This window comes from Neomonachus schauinslandi, chromosome 2, assembly GCF_002201575.2.
Source record: "Neomonachus schauinslandi chromosome 2, ASM220157v2, whole genome shotgun sequence".
Classification (NCBI taxonomy): Eukaryota; Metazoa; Chordata; class Mammalia; order Carnivora; family Phocidae; genus Neomonachus; species Neomonachus schauinslandi.
In genome coordinates this window covers 162,972,737-163,000,713 of record NC_058404.1, presented here as the reverse complement: position 1 = coordinate 163,000,713, position 27,977 = coordinate 162,972,737, and the positions used below count along the sequence as shown (strand labels likewise).

The 27,977-nt window shown below is 41.9% G+C and overlaps 1 protein-coding gene across 3 annotated transcripts in view; it reads left to right on the top strand.

The window, feature by feature from the left end:
* The window catches only part of DCUN1D4 (defective in cullin neddylation 1 domain containing 4), a 69,287-nt gene that overhangs the window by 1,110 nt on the left and 40,200 nt on the right, over nt 1–27,977 (top strand). For 2 of the 3 annotated variants that reach the window (XM_021701547.2, XM_021701548.2), the window contains exons 2-3: nt 17,947–18,017; nt 18,197–18,236. In XM_021701547.2, coding sequence (XP_021557222.1) covers nt 17,947–18,017; nt 18,197–18,236 — 111 coding nt within the window. Of the gene's footprint in view, nt 1–17,946; nt 18,018–18,196; nt 18,237–20,028; nt 20,073–27,977 lie in introns of those variants that run through there. The other variant, XM_021701549.2, reaches the window with a different exon arrangement.

Sequence of the window (27,977 nt, the reverse complement as noted above, 5' to 3'; positions counted from 1 at the left end):
GCGGTGGGTGGAGGGGGGGTGGGGTGGGGGGGGGGGGGGGGGGGGGGAGGTGTCGACACAGACTGTTTTCTGTGAGGTGTTCCCTCCCCACGATCAAGACAGGGTCCGTGGAAGGGGGAGCCCTGAGCTTCGGGGTGCGGGGAGTGGAGGGGGCGGGGCTGAGGTGGAGGGGGCGGGGAGGTGCCCTGAGGTTGGCGCTGGCCGCGGTTCCCCCAGAGCGGCGGGAAGCGAGGTCAGCGCTGGCGCGGGCTCCGGCTGCGGGACTGGGAGGCGGGGCCGGGGTGCGGGCTGCGGGTTTTCCGCGGCGGGATCCGGAGGGGTCGGGCCCTGGAGACCGGGTGGGGGGTTTTGCGCAGGGGAGGTGTTGGGGTCCCAGGCAGTCCGTGGGATTGGCAGTCTGTGACGCAGTTGTCTAATTTCTGGTCGTCAGGTGTGGACGCTGGTGCCTGGGGACCCGCTTCCCTGCAGGGAGGGCCGGGCCAGAGGCCCCGCGTAAGCGCTCGCGGGGCGCGACCTCTGTCAAGCTTGCGGGGAGGAAGCTTTAGGGGTTTCCTTTAGGGTCTGGCTCCAGTGGCCGGGTGTGAAGGGGAAAGGCGGTCGCGCGGAATTCTGGGACTTGTAGTCCGCGCCGCGCGGGGCCGCGGTTGGGTTGGGTGCACGTGGGTAACTGTGGAAACGAGTCCCAGAATGCAGCGCGCCCCTCGGAGCCTCCGGCTTTGCTAACTCGTGCTTTATTCCCAGCGGACCCGAGCGCGCTCTTGGGAGCCTCTCTCGTCCCCTGGGACTGGAGCGATTCACTGGACCTTCTCCCTGTGTCAGCGGGAGGGGGAGAACCAAGCCAAACGCAGTCCTTTCACACTTGGGTTCTTGATCCCCGAGTTGATTACTTCCCCCTGCCTTTGGTGGCCTTATTCGTAGAGTAAATGCTTGGTCTTTTACCATCTAGCACGTAGGCTTGGAGAAACATTCAAGATGCAGCACAGTCTAAAGCAGAGTTTAGGATGCTGTATTTATTGTGGCATCCAGTGTATGTAAACAGTAGGTTAAAAGATTTCGTCTTAGGTAAATCTGGGAATGTAGTGGAGACCCGTGTAACCCTTGTGAAGATAATATGGATTATGTGTTTGTATTTCCTGGGCTGTTTGAACTGCCCAAAGATAGGACTTTTTGAAAGAAGATGGTCTTGAAATGAATTGAATGATGGAGGCGGCTTAATGGAATTTAGGGTGGAACTATGCCCATTCATAAAGCCAGCATGAAGATGAGCAAAGGGAATATAGGATGTTTTCAGTTTTCAAGGGAACGTGGGAAGTAAATGAGGCTAGCAGAACGTAAACTCAGTGGACGACCTTAAGAGGTTTTTGTGTTTTTGTTTTTAGCTGGGGCTGTATTTCTTTTTTCTTTGCCTGTTTAATATTAGAGACCATCTTCTCAGTCTGTAGATGCCCCAAACACCACATCCTTTGCCAGTTCCCATTACCATTTATATACTGAATTTGTACATTGCAGAATCTGTTATGTAGAGGGCAATAACATTAGCTCAGAGATAACAGACTTTTTATATGATACATAAGGTATTATGAAACTATTGGTCACATAGTCACTGGAAGAATATTATAATGACCCTAATGATAAAATTTTACCAAAAAGTCCAAAAATTTGGAAACCTTTTAGTATAGTTACAAATATACTGAACTTGATTAAGTGATTAGTGATTAAATCGTGGCCGAAAAATTGGGCAATGTATGGTTTTTTCAGGAAAAGATTTCTGTCCATCTTATGTTTTACTTAATCTTATGAAATATTCAGGAAGCCCTTTGTGATATGTAAAATGTAATATGGACATGTTTTTTAAAATATGCACTTAATGCTGGAATTTGTTCATATAAAACGTAAAGTGTCCAAAGTTGAAAACAAGAGTTATAATTGCCTTCAAGATGGTGTTTTAAAGAAAATATTAGGCCAGTAATTTCTTTCCCTTTTTATTTTTGTTACATCCCAAAGGGCAGGTACCTTTTACGTGCACACAATCCCCCTCTCCTCCAGCCCCTCAAACCCTAGGTTTCTAAACATGATCAGCTTCTACTTTATGCTGTGGATTTTAGGGTCCTCTTTGATTTTTGGCCTTTGGGGACGTCCTTTATTTTCATGTGAACTTAGCTATGCATTTAAACAGATGTTTCTTATACTTAACCCAGAATTTTTTCACTGTTTTATATTGGGAAGGATTTTTAGATTATCTTGTATAACATTGCTGGAAAAGAAAGTCTCCTTCATTTTCTCCATCTTAGAGGACTTCTGTACATTTACTCTTTCCTTCCTTTGTTCCTGCCTCCAAGAAGTGCCCCTATCAATACTTGATCATGCTTTTTCAAATAATTATCATTACATCCCTTTCTGTTTTTATCTTTAGCTGCTCCCAGCAGCTCTTATAGCTTACTGCTTTTTTCCTGACTAATAATACATGTTTGCATTTTCTCATCTCAAGAATAATGATCTTGTTAACTCAGCAGAATAAAAATCAGCCTGTCAGAAACTGACCTCATGATTTGACCGTGTGTATCCATTATTGGCAAGTAACTATACACAACTAAAAATGGCATAAATAATAGAATTTATTATTGTCCAGTAGCAAGAAGTGTAGAGAATAGATGGTTGTAAGGGTGGTATGGTGTCTGAATGATGTGCTTGAAGACTTTAGGCTCTTTCCATCCTTTTATTCCCCTATTTTTAGTATTTGGCTTATGGAAAGCCTCAGGCTCATTGCTTCATGTTGGTAATGTGGTTGCTGTGGCCCCAGACATCATCCCTGTGTGAGACGGGAAGGAAGGAAGGATATTTTCTTACAACTCCCTCTTAGCAGAGAGGAGTCTTCTAGAACGTCACCTTGGAGACTTCCCCTTCAGTTTCATTGGGTAGAACTGATTTAATGGCACTGCTACTTGTAAGGAAGGTTGAAAAAGTGGAAGTCTGGCATTTTTCAGCTGCTTTTGTGAGATGTGGCCTTTGCTAGGGTAGAGGAGCAGTGAGGAGAATACTCTGGGTTGGCAGCCTACAGGTTATATCCCTGAGCCAGCTACTTTGCCCAGCTATCTCTGGCTTGGTCTCAGTCTTTTCTTAATCTGTTGATTTATTTTCTGCCTCATTTAAAAATAATTAAAAGTGACTTACTAAGTACAGATAAAAGCTGTGAAGAGAAGGAAAATAGGGTCGCTGGGGTGGCTCAGTCGGTTAAGCGTCCGACTTGAGTTCGGCTCAGGTCATGATCTTGGGGTCATGAGATCAAGCCCAGGGTCAGGCTCCACACTCAGTGTGGAGTCTATTTGGGATTCTCTCTCTCCCTCTCCCTCTCCTCTTTCTCTCTAATAAATAAGTTTTAAAAAGAGAAGGAAAATAAACTTTAGATGTACAGACTGCACATAAATGCTTGCCGTATGTTAGAAATAGGCCAAATATTTGGCTCTGAGCTTCCTAGTAGTCAAAACAAAGAGCAAAACAAGACTAATTTTATTCATTTGGTGAATGAAGCCGCAGTTCACTTAATAACCCAAGGTGGAAGCTAAGACATTTCTCATCCTCTCTTTCCCTGGCTGGTGGCAAGAGGGGGACTGCATTTCCTCTCGTGCCTTACTACCTATTGCCGTCGCCCTAGGGCTCACCTATCTTTCGTATGTTGTTCTTGTTGTTGTTAATCTGCAGTAATCCTTTTGCTAGCCTCAGCCTCTTCTCACTTTGTCCTCTTCATCACTAGTTAAATCATCTTTGTCCTTAGGATTGCCCTACACAAAACCTCAAGGGCTCCTGTTTGCTTAATGAAATACAGACTCCTCAGAACCTGGGGTTGAATCAGCCTTATGCATGGAAGCTCAGCAACACCCCCCCCCCCCCCCCCCCCGCAGCTTCCTTGGGAAAACACTTTTAATGAGGCATTTTCAATTTAGGAAGGTAGACTTGTAGTTTTTGAAACTAATATACTGAGTACAACACTACTATACGAAAAGGACTCTCCTACTTCTGGGGAACTGTTCTTTACTGGGTTCCTGTTCCCTCTCAAGCAGAGTCACCCTCTCCCTCCGTTGAATCTCCGAAGTAGGGTTTACTTCTGTTCTCAGTTCAATCTAATATAACAGTAGCTGCTCATTTACTTATTTGTCCCCTCCCCAATTAGATTATTACCCCCTTGAGATCTGGGACTGTTTAGTATCCATTTTATCATCCAGGATGGCACTTTGTCTAGGTCTTCAAGTATGTATTGAATTGCACTTAAATGGTCAACTGTTAAATAGTGAATTATCTGGAAAATTGTAATTCTCCCTCCTGCTATTTAGCATGCTTCTGAGTCGTTCTTTCATTATTTTCATATTTTTCTTCAGGGAATACAAACTTTCACTTATTCATTCTTTTTTGACAAAGTCAGCCATAAGCAAAACAATTTCAATAATATTTCTTTTTAGGGGCGCCTGGGTGGCTCAGTCGTTAAGCGTCTGCCTTCGGCTCAGGTCGTGATCCCAGGACCCTGGGATTGAGCCCCACATCGGGCTCCCTGCTCCGTGGGGAAGCCTGCTTCTCCCTCTCCTACTCCCCCTGCTTATGTTCCCTCTCTCGCTATGTCTCTCTCTGTCAAATGAATAAATAAAATCTTTAAAAAAAAAAAATAATATTTCTTTTTAAATACGTGCAGATACCAGTTTTGAAGAATGTGGCATAGAGAAATTCTCAAGGAGAAAGTAAAATGCTAGTGATATACTAAGGGGCCAGGAGTCTGTGTGAAAATGCATGCTTCCATTTCAGATCTGGTGTGTAAGTCTTGTGGAGATAAGGCAAAGGCAGGACTTGACAGGTCTGATATTACCCCTCTTTTTGTTTTATGACCAGATTCCGGTCCTTAGGGTTTATTTCATGTTAACTATACATTGAGATTACTGGAAGGCTTTCTTCATTTAGAATATGAACTTTGCTAGTTGGAGGTGAATTTTCTGATTATCTGAGATTAATATGGATATCTTTCTATAGTCAGTCATCTTGAATTAGTGTTAATAGCTTTTCATAACTTGTTCTTTTTTCTTATTCTGAGATTCAGGTTAGGAGAAGTACCTCTTGAGAATTATTCTTTTAAGCAGACCGTACATTTAAAAAATATGCTTTAAGTAGAAAAAGATATTGAAATGCATTTTAAATAGAATCATGTATTTTAGCGATCATTGCATTACCGTTTCAGATCTAAGGACTTTTTTTTCCTCTTGTGTTCTTTATTCTAGCAAACAAAGTATTTGCTACTCCAGATTTGAATTATTTTTCTTTTAATTAGAAAACACTTTTAATGAGGCATTTTCAATTTAGGAAGGTAGGCTTGTAGTTTTTGAAACTAATATACTTAGTACAGCACTACTATATGAAAAGGACTCCTACCCTCCCCAAATAGCATTACCTCTGGATATGATTCCTTTTAATTCCCTCTTTGAGGATTTTTTTTTCTTGTAAATATTTTTTTGAAAGCCTTTTATTACTTGCCTGTATCACTAGTATTCCCAGAGATGGCGTGTCATCCATTTGTGTTTATGATGGGCATCGTCAGTCTTCAAGGGCCCTGGCTCTTTCTCTGATTGGAACATTCCTACCTTTGCAGGTCAAGCTGCTCAGACACACCCACCAGAGTGTGAATCTGAGGCTGGAGGCAAGTGTTGGAAAGAAGCTGGGAGTGCCTGGAGGCCATTTGGAGAGAATGGGCAGTGGGGGCAGGACAGTGGGCGGCAGCTGCAGGCTGTGGACCCAGGGGCCAGGCCAGTTCTGGCTGTGTCTGTGTGCTCTGCTGTGTACCCTTAAGTTGCGCGACTTGGTTTTCTGGATTTCCTAGACATTCTATGAATTATCCAATGCCTCTTTAAAAAAAGAAATCACTATCCTGTTATATTAGCTAGTTGGTTTCTGATGCTCGAAATTAAGAATTCTGACAAATTCAACATCCATACCTGTCAGTGGTCAATACGTGGCAGAGGCCCTTGTGGAGAAGACCAGTGATGTGCCCTTCTACCCTGACTGGACTCTGTTCAGGGTCCTAGAGTCCTGGTCTGAGGTTACCCAAAGAACGGAAGGAGCACACAGTCAATGTCCATTGTGGGCGCTGCTTTTGCCAGTGGCCAGGCAGGCTCTGAGCCACACATCAGCCACCCTGCTGGATCTCATTATACAGAGCTCTTCACTGTCTTTTTCTAATCACCTCTTTGCCCTTAAAAAAAAAAAGAGAGAGAGAGAGGTGTGATGCTCAGGAGCTAATGCCTAACTTCTAGTGCATCTTTTTGGATCTAATTTGGGAGTATTAGCATGGAAATGTTCTTTGTGCTTTTTTTGGGTAGAATATTTAGTTAAAATTCCTATCTGATAGTCTTTATTGCTTTTTAGTATTTATTGAGTATCATACAGATACTATAAGATTGTACCTGTTCTAAGTGTACAGCTTGATGATGAATTTTGATAAATATACTGTTATAACCACTACTAAAATTAAGCTATAGAACATTCTCATGACCCCCAAAAGTTCCCATGTGCCGCCTTGCAGTCTGTACTTCTCCACCTCCTACCACAATTTTTGGCTTTTAATATACGTCATCGTAAGCCACCTCCATGTTAGTTGATGATCTGTCATTTTGCTGTTCATGGGAATATTACAGTACAAGAAGGTGTGATAAATCTCCTCCTCTTTTTCCTGAACTATTAAGTCCAAAGAAAAACTATCAGTGCTGTATAAATTATAAATCTGATAATGCTTTACCACATGGAACTGTCTAGAGTGAAATGACTTGTTCTTTTGAAGTTTCCCAGTGGATGGCTGTTCCGTATGGCCCAAAGACATAGACTGCTAGGATTTCCTCCAGGGATGTGATGATGTCTTTTATTTGTTTATTTTTTTTATTTTTTAAAAAATTTTTTGATGATGTCTTTTAATTGTTATCTGGGTCAGGTTGGGAGACAGATATAGTTAAGTGTGGGCCCAGGAGTCAGATTGCCTAGATTCAGATCCTTGCTCTGTTATGTCTTAGCTGTGTGACCACGGGCAAGTTACTCAGCAGCTCCTCTGCGTGCACTCCAGAGTCCTCACGCATAAAACATACCTACTGCAGAGTATGGAGTTGTTCAGTCAACAGTGTTTATTGAGCATCCTCCATGTACCAGGCCCTGTTCTTCATCTCTCGTGAAGTTCTCAGTTAGCATAGGGGAGAGAGCCTATATGCAGGTAAATCATATAATGTGTCGGATGGTTGTAAGTTCTGTAAAGAATAAAGCAAGGGGTAGGGCACACAGGTGTGTGAGCAAGGAGGGGAGAGGAGTGGAGGATGTTGTAGTTTTTAATAGCAGGGTCAGGTTTCAAGTTAAGACCTGATGGAGTGAGGGGCATTCCAGGCAGCAGGAAGATGATGCAGCAGCTCTGAGGGGGAGCAGGCCTGTGATAGGAATCCCAAAGAGGCTGGTGTGCTTGGAGTGGAGTGGGGAGCTGGGCAGAGAGAAAGAAGTAGGGAGGCAAGATCAGAGCGATCCCAAGGACTGAATGAGGAAAAAAACACAGTTTAGAGAAGTGCTTGGCTCTCTTCTGTTTTTGTTGCTGATGATTGCTGTGTAATGACTCTGTCCTCGTTAGGCTCTAAAAGGAGACCCTTGAGAGGAAGAGAGGTTATCAGAAAGAACCAAATGAGGCCTTCCCTCACTTAGTCATTCACCAAACGTTTCAGGGTTTCTTGTTGTCAGGCATTGCTGTAACCCACGTGGCTGGGGGTGGGGGGGTTGGGTCCCTGTGTCTAAAGAGCTTCTTCCAGTGGGTTTAGTGGTGCAGGCAGAGAAGTAATGGACAGCTGAAGTATGGCACGACGGCAGCTAGGTTAGTTGGATGCCCAGAGTGCCTTGGAAATGCATGGGAAGTCATAAAAATTAGACTTCATGGAAGGGTTAGCATTTATCATGTGGGTTTTGCTTTTGAAGTTTTCCCCTGTGAAGAACAAGATTTGTGTGTGCCTGGGGGGTGAGGTGGGAGGGTGCTTTCCCAGAGGAGGGGACAGCATGGGTAAAGTACTGAGAACTGGGGCGGTAGAAAGGGGGTTTGGTAGGCTGGGGTGAAGGGGGATAAGGTGGAGGGTGGGCAGGAGCCCTGTGGCGAAGGGCTGACAAGAGGGACCAGGGAGAGTTTATGAGTAGGAAGGAAAGGAGAGGAGGAAAGCAAGAAGGAAAGGTGGGGCGCAGGGAGTGAGGAGGAACAAGGGGGGGGAAGGGCTGACACGTGTTTGGTGATTATTCTTGGGCTGTTCCAGCTGCTTTGCGTGCATTAATGCATTCAGCCCTCATAACAACCCTAGGAAGCAGGCTATGTACTGTTATTATCCCCATTTTACAGATGAAGAAGTTGAGGTGTGGAAAGGTTAAGGCATCTTCTCGAGGTCACACAGCTGCTAAGTGGTGAATTGAGGTTCTAACTTGGGCATTCTGACTCCAGGGTCTAGGTGCCCCACCACTGCCAGTGAAATAATACTCAACATTCTGTTTCTGCCTTTGGTTTAATCCTTATGGCAGCCCAGCAGGTATATTGGAATTCCCTCTTTTGTCTTTGGCCTATGAATGATGATGGCAGAGCCAGCTGATCGGATCATCTCCATGTTGCTTTTGGTTCTTTTGTTCTTGGAATGGGCCCCAATAGCATCAGGACATAGGAGGAGTTCCTTCTTTCCCATACTTCCTGTCCCCTCGTTTCTGCCATCTTCCTCTCAATGACAGTAGACATTTAAAAAACTGATTCTAACTGGGGACCTGATCGTGGCAAAGAAAAGTATTGCATACCTTTTCTTAACTCACTAATGACATAGTCATTTTAGTCTTCTTAGGTCTTAATTTTAAATAGACCTGTGTTAACTACTTCTTAAATACACTTTTTATATTATTTTTAAATATAGGAGATACCTGACAACATTGCAGAAAAGCTAGAAAACGTAAAACTTACCTTTTAGGGGTGCCTGGGTGGCTCAGTTGGTTAAGCATCCGGCTCTTGGTTTTGGCTCAGGACAATCGATCTCAGGACACTGAGATCGAACCCCACATTGAGCTCCGTGCTCAGCAGGAGTCTTCTTTCCCTCTCGCTCTGCCACTCTCCCCACTTGGCGTGCTCTTTCTCTCTCAAATAAATAAATTAATCTTAACAACCCTCCCCCCCAACAAACCCCTTACCTTTTAGTGGAGCTACTAACATGTTTTTGTGTAACATCTTTGAAATTATTTTCTTTTTTTTCTGTAGTTGAGATTAAGTCTTTTTTCCCTTTAATATCGCTTTCTATAAATGCCATTCCCAAAAATTAGACCACAGATTACTTGTTCTTAATTAAATAAGAAGCTGGGAAGGATAGTTGTACATTCAAGTCCAGGCAACTGTCTGTTGATGTCATACTTTTAAGGACCCATCACCTTGTCATCCCTTCTACCTTGTTTTTACTTTTTGATCTTCTAGGTTCAGGGTGTCTTAGTCTCTTCTATGTTCTAATAATAACAGGGAGGAAAGCATTGAACCTTTCTGGGCGCATAGTATGGGCCTACACTGTGCTAAGTGCTTGGTAGGCACCATCGTTTCATCTTCACAGTAGCCTTGGGAAGGGGGGCCCGTTAGTCCAACTGTACAGATGAGGACACTGAGGCACAGTGAGACTGGGTAACAGGCAGGGTCACTCAGCTAGACTGTCACAGAGCTGAGACTCTAACTCAGGTCTTTCTGATGCCAGAGCATCAGAACTCTTGTAACATTAGTGAGATTAAAGGACCATTTTTACTCTGAACTACCGAGTGGATCTGTGTTCTTCAGTGGGTGAGGCGGGGCAAAGGGAATGAATCTAGGGCCCCTTGTAGCTTGTCACACTTGGAGTGCAGCCACACGGGGTGTCCTGAAGTGGCCGACTCCTTTGAGATGGCACCAGCAGGCATAGGCCGGGGAGTGGATGACCGTGCTAGGTGACACACCGCCTCTCCGGGGCGTATGGCTTCTCCTCGCAGCCTCTTTTATGGGTCCTGTGAGAGTCAGAAGGAAAAAGCCAGCAGCGGTATGCGTGGACGGCTTTAATTTTGGATCTCGTGTTCAGTGATAACGCTGAGTCACCTGCGATGACCTGCTTCCCACCTCTTATCGAGGTTCCCCTTGCGGGGCCTCACCTTTTGGCTTTTGTGCCTTGTAAGTGGCAAATATTTATTGATGAGGAGAATGATGTTAATATTTTCCCACTGCTACTTTGTTTCTTCTCATTTTCACCTGGCTTTTCAGTTTTATAATCTTTTCCCTGGATCTTGATCTTTTTTTTTTTTCACATGCTGATGGGGTACCAGTGAATGAGTTAGATTCCGGTCTGTTGTGTGCTGAGCTTGTTCCATTAGTGGATTGGCTGCCAGCAGGTTGGGGACTGAGTCGAGAGTGGGGTTAGAACTCCCTTCTCTGGCTGCATATTAGAATCATCTGGGCTACTGAAAAATCAATGACCCCACTCCCATCTGGAAGGAGACCCTGGCCTTTTTTTTTTTTTCAAGCTTCCCAGGTGATTCTCTGATGTGCAGTTGCTGGATTAGTTTTCAGAGGCTTAATTAGCAGGTTTGGTTTGGACTGTGGGGAAGAGGGCGCTGGGCGGATAGCAGACCGTTCCTGCTCATTCCGTGGCATCCCAGCCAGCACCCAGGTAGTGCTTACCTCGTGCCGGGTACTATTCTAAGCCCATCACATCATTGACTCATTCAGTCCTCTCAGAATCCCTGTGAGGCAGGTGCTGTTATCCATTTTATAAAGAAATTCCTATTTCTAGCAAAGAAGGGGCATGTCATATGAAGCTGACCCACAAACCTAGCACACAAACTTAGAGAAATAAAATAAATCTAAAGCTCGTGGGGGGTGGAGGTGCTGCTTTTGATAGGGAGTCAGGAGAGACCTCTCTGATGAGGTGACATTTGAATAGATAGTGAAGTCAGCTGCTAGGCTTTGTGAACACCAGAAGTCATTGACGCAGAGGGCATATTAAATGCAAAGGCCCTGAGGTAGGAGTTCACGTGAGTCTTCAAGGACGAGAGTGACTGGAATGGAGTGAGCAAGGATAATGGAATGAGATGACTTAGGTCAGATCATGTAGGGCCTTGTAAGGACTTGTTGAAGACTTGGGTTTTTTTTTTTTCCTTTTATGCTGCAGTAACAAATCTAAAATCTTGTTGACTGAAATCAAACATTGTTACATGTTCTTTACAGGTTTGGTAGGGGTCTCCTCTTGACTTCATTGGCATTCTCATTCTGTCCGTCTGAAACCCACAGGAAAGAGGGCTCCTTCTCCATTTCCCTCTGCCCCCCCCGCCCTAAAATAAATAAATAAATCTTTAAAAAAAGGTTGGTAGGTTGTTTTAGATTTAGCCAGTTTTAGTAACTTTTAAGAAAATGTTACTCTAAGTTTGTGTACTTGATTGTTAATTTTGAGTGGGAAAGGGTGTTGCTTTTATCCTTTTATGGAGCGTGAAGATAGATCCGTTTTTGCTCTGATTAGAAATAAGCTAGAATGGAGGAATGGGCTTTGGTTTGGGAATTAGAGGAGGTGAATCATTCCCAGCTTGGCCACAGCCAGCTGTGTGATCCTTCCTGAGCCAGGAAAGGGAGAATTGGACAAATGGACATGAAACGTTGAACTCCTCTGTGTCGTCTCCTGAATGGCAGTCATAGTGGCTTTTCCTTATAGGCCAATCACGTTTTATATAGAGGTTAGTTGTGAGTCCATATGTAAGGCCAGAATCACCTGTATTAAAAATATCACTTGGAAATACTTTCAGAAGGTGCCCCACTGGAGGTTGCCTCAGAGGAGTCCAGCACAGCCGGTCCTTTCCTCCAGCACCGGAACAGATCTCTGGCTCTTCAGTGGAGCGCCGGTTGAAGCAGCTGGCTTGCATTTAGGGACCATGTTTTATGGAAAATACATTTTTAAATACTAGACTCATCCAGTGTTGTGAGATGCACAAAATGTGATTGGCGTGTGGAAACAGACTCACCAAGCGGCTATCGGATTTGTGGCTCATTCAGTAGAATGGAGGGCCATTATGGGACAACTGAAATTTCTTTTCTTCTCTCTTCTTCCTTTCTTTTTTTTTGGCCAGGTGAATCAGGTTGAATCTGGGTGAGTTAAATGTGGATATTGTGCAGCCCCACTGTACTCAGCATTGCTCCCCTCCACTGGTACTGCCCCTGTCTCACGCCAGGCGGTAATCCTTCCTCGCCTCAGTCATTTCGGTAGTCTTCATGAGAAGCCCTTCTGAAGCCAGACCACCCCGATCCGTGGCACACATTTGTTGCTGAGTGATCCTTCTAAAAAAATTCCCAGTTTAAACATTGTGTAGCACCCGGACTCACAGCAATAGTCCTCAGAGTTCTCCACCAACATTCTGCTATGGCAGAGGTTCAGTGACTTAAGTACTCACAGGATCCCGGCAGCATAGCTTGGTGTGGTGAAGCCTCCCATGAAGTGCCGTACTCATGTTTTTGTGTTCGTATAACACTGTTTCAGGTGAATTACTATGGAGTAGAATTGATGCTGCTTGAATGTGCCATGTCTGTTTGATTTGCATACCCCCGAGTGGCCCATTTGGAGATACAAGTCATTAAGAAATTAAACTGGTAAGCAGGGTTTACAGATTCTTTATGTTCTGACCTTGGCCTTCCTTACGAGTTTCCTCTTTTACCATGCTGCTTCTCACATTTGAAGATCTAATGGTGTGGATGCACTTGAAGTGCCCTGAACATACCAAAATTAAGGTTTGGTGCCTTTGATCTGCATTCATTCATCGAGTATTTATTGAGTGCCTATTAGGTGCCAGGTATCATTTTAGGTACTAGGGATACAGTAGTGGACAAGACCAAGTCGTGGCTTCCATGAAGCTTACACTTTAATGGGAGAAGAAGATGACAAATCTGTGTTATAAAGAAAAGAAAAAGGAAAAGAAAGCATGGGAAACTGATAAAGATCAAAGAAGGGGTCCTATTTGTTGGTCTGGTGAGGTTGTGTAAGAAGGCACCTGGTGGTGCAATCTGGTGAAATGTGAGAGCAAGCCATGTTATTATCAGAGAGAAGGCAGCTCGAGGCAAAGCATGTGTAAAGGCCCCGAGGTAGGAGTGTGCTTGGAATATTCACAGAACAGCAGGAAGCTCACTGTGGCTGAGGAGAATAAGCCAGAGGAGGATGGGTAGGAGATGAGATTGGAGAGATGGGTAGAGGCAGAGAGCATGCAGGGCCCTGAACCCAAGATAAGGGATTTTCTTTTGCCTTGAATGCCTTCCCCTTCCATCTGTAACTTTTGGGTGAGGTTGGAATTAACTTTAATCTGTTCCACATGCTAGCTAGTTGCCCCTCTATTTACTGAATGATTCTTTCTTCCTCATTGATTTGAAATGCCATTTTATCATATATTAATTACATGTCTGTTTACACAGATGTACATATGTTTATCAGTGCTCTTCCATTGGTTTATCTTCTTTCATATGTACCATTCTGTTGTAATTATTGTACCTTTATACCAAGCATTGGCAAATTATGGCCCACGGGCCAAATTCGGCCTACTACTTAGATTTTATAAATAAAGTTTTATTGGAACACAGCTACCCTCATTTGTTTATGTATTGTTTATGGCCGCTTTGAGCTCTAATGGCACCAGTAGTTGCAGAAGAGATGGCATGGCCCACAAAGCTAAAAATGTTTACGATCTGGCCCTCTACAAAGAATTTACCAACCTCTGCTTTATATTATGTATTGCTATCTGATAGGGCACGTTTTTCCTCATTCTTCTTTTTCAGCAATTTCTTGGCAAGGTCAACATGTTTATTCTTTCAGATGAACTTTAGAATCAATTTGCCTGACTCCCTTCCTTTTCTCCACCTCTTTCAGGGTGGAGATCTGAGAGGCAGGAAGAATAGGAATTTGATTGCATTTAATTTGTAGTTTAGTGCAAAAGGGAAGTGATTGCTTTATAATACTGAGTCTTTCCATTCCAGCGGTGTAATATCTCTGATATCTCTACATTTATGTCTTTCAGTAAACTTTTATTGTTTTTTCGATGGTATGTTACCTATTTGTTTATTCCTGTATGTATTATTGCTTTTTGTTGCTATTACAATTGAGATCATCTCCCAGCTGTATTTTACAAGTGACTGTGGTATGAGGGAAAGGATTTGATTTTTAAGAGTTTAAATTGTTTCTGACCTTCTTCTGGAAATAAACTCCTATTAGGACTGTTAATTTTTAAATTTGATTCTTTTGGTTGATGGTCACTGTCTGAACTTAATATAATTTTTTCATTCCTAATGTTTATGTCTGTTTATATTGTGAAACTCTATACCTAGGGTAGTTTGGGGACATGGACTTTGGCCCCTCCCCCCCCGTCATTTTTTTTTTTTTATCATATATAGGTCACAGCAAATGATAATTACAAAACAACAAACAAAAACCCAGGAAACTTTATGCCCAGTCAACATTTGTTGATCGTTTTAAGAATACCCAGAAGATAATTTAGGCATGCTGTTTATTAAGCAGGCTATGCCTTTTTGCAGAGCCAGTTTTTGCTTTTAATACAGGATAATAGGGTTTGCATATCACACAGGAGAGTGAAACCCAGTCAGTGCTTTACTGTGGAGTCATTTGATCATGGAATAAAGGTGACTTAACGTAGCATTTATCCTTTGGAATTGAAATATGAGCAGAAGGAAATTTTTATGAATCAGTTAGTGCTTTCCTAAATATGTTCTCTGTAAAGCATTTGATCTTTACCCTTAACATCTATTCCTTAAGGATGTGAAATCTATTTTAGATTTCAAGATCTATTACTTGCCCTGAGCACTAAACAGATGAACCATAAATTCAATATGTATTAACCTTTGTGGATTTATCTTTTAAGGCCATTTTTTTCTTTTTTTCTCTGAATTTGTGTCTCCTCCTTGGCTGCTTCTTACCTTGGTGAAGCTAAAGAGAAATTATTCATGTTGCTGGTTTCTTTTTCCTTTTGGTGAAGAAATGAGATGGTGATGACAGTGGATGTGGAAATGGAGAATTCCTGAGTGTATTGTGTGATGTGCAAAATAAACCTTGTTATCCGCGTTGCCTGTGAAGTGAAAGTTCATATGTAGAACCTGGTCTTAAATGCTCTTGTCCTTTTTTTCTACTATGTTGAGATTATCTTTGACCATCATCATGAACATCAGTTGGTGGTATATGGTAGAAATGCCATCATAGGCTGTAAAGACGTATCAGACCACATGCCTCAATCACAGAAGGAGCCCCAACTTTAGAGTTTTTGTTTTGGGGCTTGACTTGGACCTATGGAAATTAGAGACCATTTTAGATAGAAGTGTGATATGGAAAATAATATAAGTGAATGTAGTGATAATTGGTTTCTTTTATTGGACACTTAATATGGACCAGGCATTATAATGGATATCTGCCACATCTAGGAATTGTAATCTCATTTTATAGATGAGAACATTGAGATTTAGGTTAAATAACTGGTAGACCTGAGATTCAAATCAGCTTTCAGTCTCCACAGAGAGGTTGTAAATTGAAGTGGCATTTTGGCTGTGATTTTTGTACAGAACTGTGTGTGTGTGTGTGTGTGTGTGTGTGTGTAGAAGGATTTAGAAATTGTAATTCATGTAGATTCTTCTTTTTTTAAGGGGGGGTGCAGAGGGAGAGGGAGAGAGAGAATCTTGAGCAGGTTTCACACCCAGCCTGATGCCAGGCTCGATCTCATAACCCTGAGACCATGACCTGAGTTGAAATCAAAATCAAATGCTTAACCAACTGAGCCACCCAGGCACCCCTCATTTAGATTCTTTTATGTGAATTGACAGTTGAATTAACATCAGAGTGGTGAAAAAGTGTACCATGGTGTGGGGGGGGCATCTGGAAACCTCGGTGCTTGAATAATCTTTAGCAGGCCCCTTTTTCTCTCCCCCCCTCCATGTGGCCTCAGTGAAGAGAGAATCTGGATCCTTAAATTTTTTTCAGTTTTTGGGTTTTTTTTGGGGGGGGGGAGACCCAGGAGTTTATTTCAGGATTTAATTTAGAGATGACGATGGAATGTATCATTTGTCTTCCGATTTTGAAATTGAGAGAGTACGAAAAGGGGAGGTTATGGTGTGGTGGTAAATGTGGGTCACGGGGGCTGCATGTGTTCAAGCTCCCCAAAGCGTCTTGTGGATCAGGAGAGTACTGTTGCGCCTAGCTTTAGAGACCCCATCAATGTTTATTAAATAGACACATAAGTAAATAAACGCACACACATACGTTCACATACTCCAAATTCTTTCCTAAACCTTTTCTGTGCAACTGCACTAATTAAGATGGAAAATCAGGATTCTGGGCCACATTATGTCATCATTTATTTACCTTAAGTATGGCTAAACCATTCAGATGCTAAACAAGTAACACTTGTCTGTAGTCAAAGCCCATTTAGAGTCTGAGGCCCTGCTCTGGTTGTCCCTCAGCCAGAAAATCTGGTTAGTTGGGCAGTTCTCAGTGGCTGTGAGCGGAGTGTCTGACCATGGCTGCCACCAGGTGGGTCGGAGCGGTACACCTGTGTGTGCGCGTGCGCACGCGCAAGTGTGGCCTGCTGCCCCTGACAGTGACCTGTGAATGCCAGAGGCTCTGCTGCCTGCCAGCCCAGAACTGGATTCCTGGCACAGTTTCGAAAAGAAAGTAAAGCTTTCTAAATACTGGCAGGGCAGTCAGCTTGCTTTCCAGACTCGGAGCGGTAGCCCAGAGTCCAGCCCAGCACAACTTGTACTGTAGTGTCTGCTCTTTGGTCTCTTTGCACCTAATACATGTCCCAAGGAAACTATTCCAGTGAAGGGCGATTTTTTTCCTCTTTTATCAGAATGGCCTAACCTGGGGGAGTTACAGTATCTTTTCAAGGTTACTTTCAGACTAACCTTTGTGATGGTAAAGGAATAGTGTAAATCTTGGTATTTTGTGAAAATACTTCTTTGATGTTTATTCAAATATAAAATTATTTATAGACTTTTAACTTATATTTATGTAGCCTAATATGTATGCAAGCCATAAGAAACATTTGAAATTAGAGATTCAAAAGCCTAACGGTTGAAAGTTATATGTTGTGTGGGATTCCAAGATGTATGTATGATTTAGCAGGTAATCCTGAAATTATTAGAGATGATGGGGATAATGTTCTTTGATTTGGACAGATTTTGAGCATGATTTCTGCTTCTGCATTCCAGGGTTTGTGGCATTTTTTAATATTGCAATGCAAGTAACTATAGGCTCCATCACTGGGCTCTGGGCTCTGGGCTCGTGGACTCAGCTTGCAGTGTAGTCCTTTGATTTGTCTGCTTGATGGGAGGGGAGGGACTTAGGTTCCATTTTTGCTCTCTCTTGTATAAGAGCCAACAAAATAAATATATTATAAGAAATGCCAAATGGTTGAGATGCTTTTCTATTCTTTTCTTGCCAGGAGCTTGATTTGATACTGTATTAGTAATTCTGAGGAAGAGAAAGGGCAAGGGAAAGAGAAAGAGAAAGTGAACATATTTCTTTTGAGATCTTTCTTCTATTTGTGTGACTTATTTAATTTGCTAACATTATTGACATTTTTCTCTTACGTTCAGGTTCATTGCTGGTAGGATTTTACAACTACCGAGGGATTTTTATTTTACCTTACAGTTCACATGAAAATTTCATGGCCTTAAACATTCGGTTGGGAATTTAACTTTATTGCCAGGCTTTATTTCTAAGAGATAGGTCAGTAGTTGCATGTTGTATTTTACTTAATAAGTATCAAATTAATGGAGAATACTATTCAGTGGTATCAAAACATTTGTTTTTCTTCACTTCTGAGTTTTCTTCTTTTACACTGTTTTGGCAGCCTGGGAAATAAATGACACTGAATTTTCTTCTTTTTCTTTTAAAGACTTCCAGCTGAACTCTCATCTCTCAACACTGGCAAATATTCATAAGATCTACCACACCCTTAATAAGCTAGTAAGTCAACCTTTTAAAGACGAATCTACCAGCTGTTTAAAGTAGTTGTTTTAAGTGTATTTGCTAAAAATTTAGATTACAGATATTAAGATATCAGCTGTTTATGAAAATGTTTATGAATTTTAAAACTTGCCATATGGTGTGTGATTTCTTGGTAATAATGAACATATTTCTTGCAGAATCTAACAGAAGACGTTGGCCAAGACGATCACCCAACAGGTATCTGTAAATGCTTGCACTACTTAAATTTAAATAAACTTCGTAATACAAAGTTATAAAGGAGAAATACTAGCTGAGAATGATCTGTGTTGTAATACACTAACAAGTTGTTACTTGGTTGAGGGTGTTTTTCAGGGTGTATGAAGGAAGCTGTGTTCTAGCTCCTTCCCAGTGTCGTATCTCTGTTGGTGGGCCTCTGGTTTATGTCAGAGTACTTCAGTCCCTTTAAAGGGGCTGGGACCTCCCTAGTGGTTTCACGGTACTGTTTCTTTACTGACGTATTTTAGTTTATACTAAAAACTTACTACAGTAATGCAGTTTGAAAAGTACTCCACAAATGCTTGTTGAGTTGAGATGAAAAATAATTTGATAGATGGGTGGGGTGTTAGATGTATGTGTTGTATAGGTCTTGAGGATTTATGAATTGGAAAATTGAAACAATTATTATAAACAGTTCTCTAGTCCTGTGGTTCTTAAACTTTAGCTAGCTTGTAATCCTCTAGGGAGGGCTTGTTAAAACAGATTGCTAGTCGGGTGCCTGGGTGGCTCAGATGGTTAAGCGTCTGCCTTCGGCTCAGGTCATGATCCCAGGGTCCTGGGATCGAGTCCCACATCGGGCTTTCCGCTCAGCGGGGAGCCTGCTTCTCCCTCTGCCTCTCTCTCTCTCTGTCTCTTATGAATAAATAAATAAAATCTTTAAAAAAACAAAAAAACAGATTGCTAGTCTCCACCCCCAGAGTTTCTGATTCTGTAGACTTGGGCTGGGGCCCCAGAGTTTGCATTTCTAACAAGCTCTCAGATGATGCTGATGCAGCTGGTCAGGCGATCACACTTTGAGAACCACTTCTCTAAACTGTTGATAATCCCAAAGTTCAGAAACTTTTACTTGATCTCTGGTTACATCTCCCAGCAAAAATTATTAAAATATAAAGTTTTTGAAAATTACCACAGTAATATGGGAACACATGCTTGTTGGTGAATTTTGAACAGCACAAAAGTGAATGGAGTAAAAAATGACAGTCCTCCTTCTTCGTCTCCCAATCCAGCTTTCCCCCAGTACGCTGTTGAATGTTTATTCTTTCAGACATTTTTATGCATGCATATACTTTTATATTACTTTTAAAAATTTAGCATCTGTAAGATCATAATGTACATATTATACAGCATCTTTCTTTTTTTCATTGAATGGTATATCTTGGAGGTTTGGGGATTTAGAACTCTCCCACCTTCTCCAGATTGGTTCAGAATCAATTGAAAATTAGACACAAGATGGAGACTGAAGTAACAGTTTGTTGGAAAACACAGCTTGGATGTATAGATAGAATGCAGAGGCTTTTCTGTATTTCATCTGAATTAGCCTCATGTGCGGTTCCACCACAACTAGATAAGCACAGGCCAGCACACCTGCTGTCCCCCCTCCAACCCACCCGTTATGACAGTGGAGGAGTCTGAGCTTCTGCTGGTAGGCCAATCTGAAAGGGAGGTCAGGAGGGGCTGGGCCCTTCTCAGCGCTTTCTCCCTGGACCACTAATTAGATCAGACACTCCTCCTTCCAGGACAAGGAGTGAGAGAAGTGGCGGGGAGGGGGGCAGGCAGAGTCTGTGCCAGGAGTGTTCTAGAAGGCGAGGCCACAGAGGCTCCCTTCCCCTGATCTTTCTGTGTCAGAAAATCAACTCAAGGGCAATCAAAAGCAATTTGCTTAATACAGTTTGAAAACAATGTATGCACATGGTTTTAAAAGAAATGTAGAAAATAAAAAATGAAAGTTTCTGTTCCGTTTTATTACCCCCAGCTTTCATCCTCCACTACTAGTACTCCACATTTGACTCTCCAGAGGTAACTCTTATATCCTTATGTTTGTTTCCTTAATGATGATGATATTCCCCCCCAAACAGTATATATTTGTATGTGCCTCTTGTGTTTGTCAGTCAGCATATCTTGATCTTTTTATAGTAGCACATTTATAAAGCATCTGCTTTATATTTTTTGTCTCTGCATTTTTAAAGTTCATGGATATATCATAATGTGCTTCTGCAGTCTCCTGTTGATATACATTTAAGTCTGTTTGACTCAGCTGCTACCAGTAATGCTGAAATAAAATTTGCAGGGCCAGTTTTAATAGAAGTAAAGCACATTTCTCTCCAATTCTGAACCAATATGTTGTTGGGCTCTGAGGATTTTTTAAACTTAAGAGTTAGTGTAATTTTGATTTAAAACTGAATTTTGTGTTGGTACAGCCTTGAGGTTGTCTCTTCTTTAGCTGAGGTAATAAAACCTCTGAGTTCTGAATCTTGTACATTATGTAGTTAACTTTGAACTTTAGATTTAAATGAATATTGTTACTATAGTAATTTTATGTCTAAATGTTTAACCCGAATGTGGCAATTTAATAACTGGAAGCTATAATTAAGAAAATGAAAGTGGAAAATGTATTTGGCCCCATGCCTCCTCTCTCACCCTTGGGGACAGTGGATATATGTGATGTTTGGTATGTAACGTGCTGGTGCAATGCCTGCTACCTCATACATGCCCATCAGTGTCAATTAGCATTAGTAATTTCTTAGAACAGTCCATTTCATTAACATTTCCCCATTTGGTTGTAGCATCACTTGTGATTACCATACCTGACGGAGTAGGCTTTAAAAATTAAACAACATAAAATCTGTTATGTTTGGAAATCTGAGAACATTAATCACCATAATGCTGCTTTGAATCTTTTGAAGCCCAACGGTAGTCTCAGCAACATCTGTAAGAAACTGTATATGGAAGAGCCAAACCTAAGTGCAAGAGAGGCTGCTGTGTCCCTTCTAACGCTTTTCTTTGGTGCTTTCAGTCTTCCTCCCACCAAGAAAAGAAAAAGAGAGAGAGACAGAGTTAATCTTGGACCAGTAGCCCCAAATCCAAATTATAGGGAATGAATAAAAAAAGCCAAATGGAGAGGACAAAAAACAATGAGTAAGAAAAAAGATGATAGATGTCAGAAGTCAGTATTTAGAAAGGAACGGAAAAATTTTTTTGTCTTAAATAGTAGGATAAAAATCTCACATTTAGACACTAATAGTTTCACTCAAACAAGCAAGTAGTTCAATGATCTGTTCAAGGAAATGAAAGAAAATGTTAGGTACTGGAAAGGTGTTTTGAAATGTGATCTGTTTATCAACCCAAAATCACTATGTCTTTGTGACATTGTTCAGTGAATAGTGAGGTGAAACAGCTATATAAAAAGTACTGAAGTGGCAGAATGAACCATGTAAAATGTTAAGTGAAACAAGGGTATGATACAACAAACTCAGTAAAATGAAAAATTAGACAGTGAGATTTTTGTATTAGAACATGCACTTACACTAAGTTAGGAAAAGTCAGACAAATTCTCTAATTTTATGGACCTCTTGAGGCCCCAAAACAAAAAGATTAAAAAAGAAAAGGCAGTGGAGCATCTTAGATACATAGATACTGTTTATTAAGAATAACAGGTTTAGTGGGCGCCTGGGTGGCTCAGTTGGTTAAGCGACTGCCTTCGGCTCAGGTCATGATCCTGGAGTCCCTGGATCGAGTCCCGCATCGGGCTCCCTGCTCGGCAGGGAGTGTGCTTTGCCCTCTGACCCTATCCCCTCTCATGTGTTCTCTCTCATTCTCTCTCTCTCAAATAAATAAATAAAATCTTTAAAAAAAAAAAAAGAATAACAGGTTTAGTTAAATTATCATCAAGCAACAAGCTGGATAGTCATTAAAGGGCCTTTGGTCTGATCCAGGTGAACTCGAGGTGCTCTTTGAAATAGATTTTGTGGGACCAAATATTAAAATAAATCAGCTGAAAGATGTTGGCAGTATTTCTAATTGTTTAATGTGGGAAGACTTCACTGACTACCTGATATATTTGAAAATATAGGCAGTGAATAGAATATTTCATTTGTTCTCTTTAGCATCTTAGATCACTTTAGATCCACTTCGGTGATCTGAAGTTCTTTTAACACTAAATCAAAAAGAAATGAACCTGAACTCAAGTCATAACTCTTGGGTAAAAAACTATAAGCAATTTTTATTGCCTTCTTAAGGAACACACACACACACACACACACACCCCACCCCCCACCCCCCGCCAGCATGAGGGTAGATTTCAGACTGATTGTCTATCTACTGTAGAGGTATTGAGACTGAACACCAGAACATCAAGATAATACCAGAACATCAAGATAATATTAAGGAGTGTGAGTTACAGTTTGGGATTGCTAGTTGGGATTCTTCTCCTCCTCTTCCCTTTATTATTATTATCAAAAGGCTTTTCTTCTTTCATATGTATCTGCCAAATATTTCTCATGATGTAAGATGAATCTTTAAAATCTTTTTCATCACTGCTTTTTCTTGGGTGATTGGCAAAGAATGAAAACTTGCAGCTCTCTGATCATTTCAAATGAATTTGGGGTTTCCTAAAGTTCATCTATTGGAAGTTGCTTTTCTTTTTTACCTAATTATTGATCTAGGAACTTTCTGGTGCTCAACTTTATCGGCCAGTTTTCTCATCTGTAGAATTGGGACGGTAATAATACCTCTCAGATTTGTGAGGATAACTTTGGAAGTGCTTCAGCATTATTCTTTAAACTATCAGCCTTAACATTTTGCCTTGATCTGTAATGTCAGATTGATTGTACTTAAGTAGATACTTTTACGGGGTTAAAATAGTCCATTCTTTGAAGTAGATGATATTTCATAACATTTTCATAAGTTGTTTTTTAGTTTAAAGATAAAGTTTAGTTGAAGTAGATTAATTGATATAAATTCTGAGTCAGTAAAGCCTAAATTTAATGATACAAATAAATACAAATTTGTAAAACATTCATTTAAATGAATGTAATTTTTATTATAAAAAGACATCACAGAGTTATTTTAAGAAGCAAACAGTATCGAATATTTTTGTTTAAAAAAATCCTACTTGCCAGGAGACTTAAAAGTCGAGTGCCTATTTTACTGACAAACAGGAAAAAAAATCTGAAATGATATACTATCTATTCATTGGTATTTTAAATATCTGGAAAGGTACTAAGGAAATGTACTGACTTTTTTTTTTTTTTTTTTTAAAGATTTTATTTATTTATCTTGAGAGAGAGAGAATGAGAGAGAACACATGAGAGGGGATAGGGTCAGAGGGCAAAGCAGACTCCCTGCCGAGCAGGGAGCCCGATGCGGGACTCGATCCAGGGACTCCAGGATCATGACCTGAGCCGAAGGCAGTCGCTTAACCAACTGAGCCACCCAGGCGCCCTTTGTACTGACTTTTTAAGTAGAATTTGATTTACACATGTTTTAGGAACACACTTATTTCACAAATATTTATTGAGAGTGTTCTGTAGGATTCTCAGTAATGTATGTATCTTCTTCTTATTGTACTAAGATGCTCTATTAGTTGCTGTGTATGCACAGGTGAAACAAGTGGGGCCCTGCAAACCAATGTGTACTTTTGCATGTGCACTTAAAAAACGCTAGTTGTTGCTCTTGGTCAGGTAGGATCCCTGGAGCTATGTTGGGGAGAAGGGGAGTGGGTTTGGGGCACATAAGCCTTGAGTTGTGTGCTCCCTGTGTATTTTGCTGATTTGGTTCATGTTGGCAAAGTATTATAAGTAACCTTGTTTTCCTCAGCATTAAAAAATTGCTTTTCATGTAGCCTGAAACTTTTCACTGTCATTATGGGTTCTAGGGTTCTACCTCTGGAGCTGTACTATGTAGTCCTTTGTATCTTCACTGGGAGCTGAGTTTGACACATCTTTCCTCTGAGGCGGGATGAAAGGGTCAGTAAGCCAGTGAGTGCCTGAACTCCAGTGGGCACCGGGAAGGTGAACAGATGCCATTTCTTTGTGAAAGATGGCCCCATCATAGCCACTTGCTTATGCTGACCATCAGAGTAGAGAGATCTAAGCAAAAGCCATCTTTTAACTAGAAGATACAAATTTTTTTATTTATTTATTTTTAAAGATTTTATTTATTTATTTGACAGAGAGAGACACAGCAAAAGAGGGAACAGAAGCAGGGGGTGTAGGAGAGGGAGAAGCAGGCTTCCTGCTGGGCAGGGAGCCCGATGCGGGGCTCAATCCCAGGACCCTGGGATCATGACCTGAGCCGAAGGCAGACGCTTAATGACTGAGCCACCCAGGCGCCCCTAGAAGATAAAAATTTTAAATAAATAAAAGAATAAAATGCCAAATTGGGGCTCAAATAATGAGTGCATTTTACACAAACACAAGAAAAAGTGATTTGTGAAACTTTTCACAGAAAACATTCGTCAATAAGGAAGAAAATAAGAGAAAGTTGAAAAAGTTAACTTAGGATGTTTGTACGTTTACCAAAACTGTGATACTCTTAATAACTAGGACTCGGTGAAAGCTAGACATTATACCAGTTTGTCTATGAGGAAGCAGATAGGAGAGGAGCTAGTGGATTAACCTATATTGGTGAAGACATTATTTTAAATAGTGTGCATTGTGCCATGGGCTGAGGCACTAAAGTGCATTTTCTCCCACGTTCTGCAGACACTGGTGTAAGGGGGAGGTTATTGCCACGTGAGATGCTCAGAACCAAGCCATGACAGTACTGGAAGGAAATGACTTTTTTTTGTTTGTTTAAGAGAGAGAGGGAGAGCGAGCAGGGTAGAAGGGGACAGGGAGGGGCACGGGGAGAGTGAGAGAGAGAATCTTCAACAGGCTCCATGCCCAGCGCGGAGCCCAATGCGGGGCTCGATCTCACGACCTTGAGATCGTGATCTGAACTGAAATCAAGAGTCTGATGCTTAACCAACTGTGTCATCCAGGTGCCCCGACTTTTCTTTATACATAGACATCCAAGGAGGGGAAAGTGAGCTTTGACGTTTAAGACAGACCACTCTTTCTTCCTTCCTTCCTTTCTTTTTTTTAAATTAAAGTATAGTTGACATACAATGTTGTATTAGTTTCAGGTGTACAACATATTGATTTGACAATTCTATACATTACACGGTGCTCACCAGGATAAGTGTAGTTACCGTCTCTCTCCATACAAACTTATTACAATATTATCGACTGTATTCTCTGTGTTGTACTTTGCATCCCTGTGACTTATTTATAAGTGGAAGTTTGTACCTCTTAATCTCATCACCTGTATAGCCCATCCCCCTGGCCCACCTCCCCTCTGGCAGTCACCAGTTTGTTCTTTGTATTTATGAGTCTGTTTCTGTTTGTTTTTTCATTTGTTTTGTTTTTTAGATTCTACATATGTAAGTGAAATCATATGGTATTTGTCTTTTTCTGAAGTACTCTCTAGGTCTTCCATGTTGTTGCAAATGGCAAGACTTCATTATTTTTTTATGGCTGAATAATATTCCATTGTGTATATCTATCTATCTATCTATCTATCTATCTATCTATCTATCTCACATCTTCTTTATCCAGTCATCTATCGATGGACACTTAAGTTCTTTCCATATCTGGGCCGTTGTAAATAATGCTGCAACAAACATAGGACTCCATATATTCTTTTCAAGTTAGTGGGGTTTTTTTTCCCCTTGGGTAAAGACCCAGCGGTGGAATTGCTGGATCACAGGGTATTTCTATTTTCAATTTTTTCAGGGGCCTCCATATTGTTTTCCAGAGCGGCTGCCCCGGCTTGCCTTCACCAGCGGTGCACGAGGGTTCCCTTAGCTCCATCACCTCGCCACCACTTGCTATTTTTTGGACACACCGTTATTTCTGAGCAGTGTGGCAGGCTTTCCAGATTGGCAGGACAGACTTTTACATTCTGCAACCCCCACCGCAAAGCATTCATGGACAAGAATAAATCTTTTTTTTTTTTTCCTTCAGAAGCTTGGGTCACTGTGAAGCTCTTTGGCCCTTTTTGTGTGCTTTAGTGTTGTTTATAAACAGGACCATTTTATAGGTAAGATGGGGGGTGTGTGGTGGTGGGCAGCACTTTCTCCACCTTTCCCTTCCAGTTACTGCTGCTATTGTGGGGGAGAGAGATATGGTGTGCCTTGTGTCTCCGAAAAACTCTCTGCTTCCATCCTTGGAAGGACAGGATCTGGTAGGGACCTGGAGAAGGGTGGCCGAGGGTTGTCTTTTTAGCCCTGTTTGGGGTCTGCTTCTGTGCTAGAGGAGGAGACAGGATCCTTGAGCTCATGCATCATTCAGTACCTGGCACTGGGCAGCCGCCTCAGAGCAGGTTTCTAGAAAGAGCTGTCCACCTGCACTGTGTTGGCTCCCTCACCCACATCCCTCTGCAGCCCGTTGCAGCCTGGCTTCCACCCTCGCCGCCCCCCTGCTGCGGGCCTTCGTTGCTCAGTCTGGTGGGTGCCTTCGCTCCTTCCCTGAGCTGACCTCGGGGTGCACTTGACCACACCTCCAAATGCTCTCTTCTCCTTTGGCTTGTAGGACATGACACTCTCCTAGTTTTTCTCCCTGCCCAGGTCTTTCTCAGCCCTTTACACATCCACCCTCGCCGGGGCTCTGTCCTGAGTTCTCTGCTTCTCAGTCTCTGCCTGGATGACCTCAGAGAGGCGACAGTAAATAGTGGCTGAGCGCTGGGGCTCTGCTGCCGAGCTGCTTGGCTTCCATCATCCACTTCACCTACTGCTTTCTGACTGTTACTTAATCTCTCTCCTTCAGTTTCTTCATCTGTAAAAATGGGGATGCTAGCAATACCTACATCGCAGGGTCACTGGGAGCACTCAGGGAGTGCTGAGGTCCAGCCTGAGCACTGTGCATACCTCCATTCCAGCAGTTAGAACGTGTTTCTATTTATATCCCCAGCATCTATCTACACACAGTGCTTGGCACCTAAGCACTTATCGAGTAGACGTTTTCCTTCATAAAAATCCTGAGAGGGAGGTATCACAGTTCTTACTCTTTAAAAGATGAACCAGAATAGGTCAGCGATTGACCAAGCCACATAGTTAGGTGAAGAGCTAAAACTTATTCGTTGAATGCAGATCATTCAGACACCAGCACCCTTAAGCTCTCTCTTGTCCTCTGACTCAGTGAGAGCCCAGGGCCTTCTACCAAGGGACTAGTGGAAGGAGGAGAGACATAGGGGGTCCAGAATTCACCCCTAAACACTTTTGGGACCTTGGAAAATCACTTGGATGTCCGAGCTTTGGTTTTTCCCATCTGTCAAGCAGAGGTAATGATCTCTGCCCTGCCTGACATTCGGGGTTATTGCGGGACCCAAATGGCATATCTGGTAACACCTGTGCCAGGATGGACACATTTTAATTATCTTATAATTGTTTTGTAATTTGTAATGGTTTTAGACAGTCTGAAGCAAGACTGTCTGGGTTTGAATTCCAGTTTTGCCACTTAACCTAACCTCTCCCTGCCCCCATTCTCTCAGCAGCATAGGCAGTAATGAGGCTTCTCTTTTCATAAGGCAGGTAGGAGGTGGACAAGTGAAGGCATCATGTAAGTGTTAATAACAGGGACTGGCTCACAGTGAGGTCCCTGTACGTGTTCCATGTTGGGATCGTCTGTTAGTATATTTTAATATCTTTTACCAAATGAAGGTTTGCTTCTGAAAATCCTGACCAAAAGTGGCAGAAACAGACTGAAAATTATTATGGAAATTTTGCTCAAGATCCTGTCAGGCTTCTGTCCAAAAAAATCTAAATCCTGTTTTTCTAAGATCAGATACCCCTTGAAGCTTAAGAATATTGGGACTGATGTGCTTGTTTGTGTTTTAAATTCAAGGTTACTGGTTGATCTGGCCTTGCCTAATGAAATACACAAA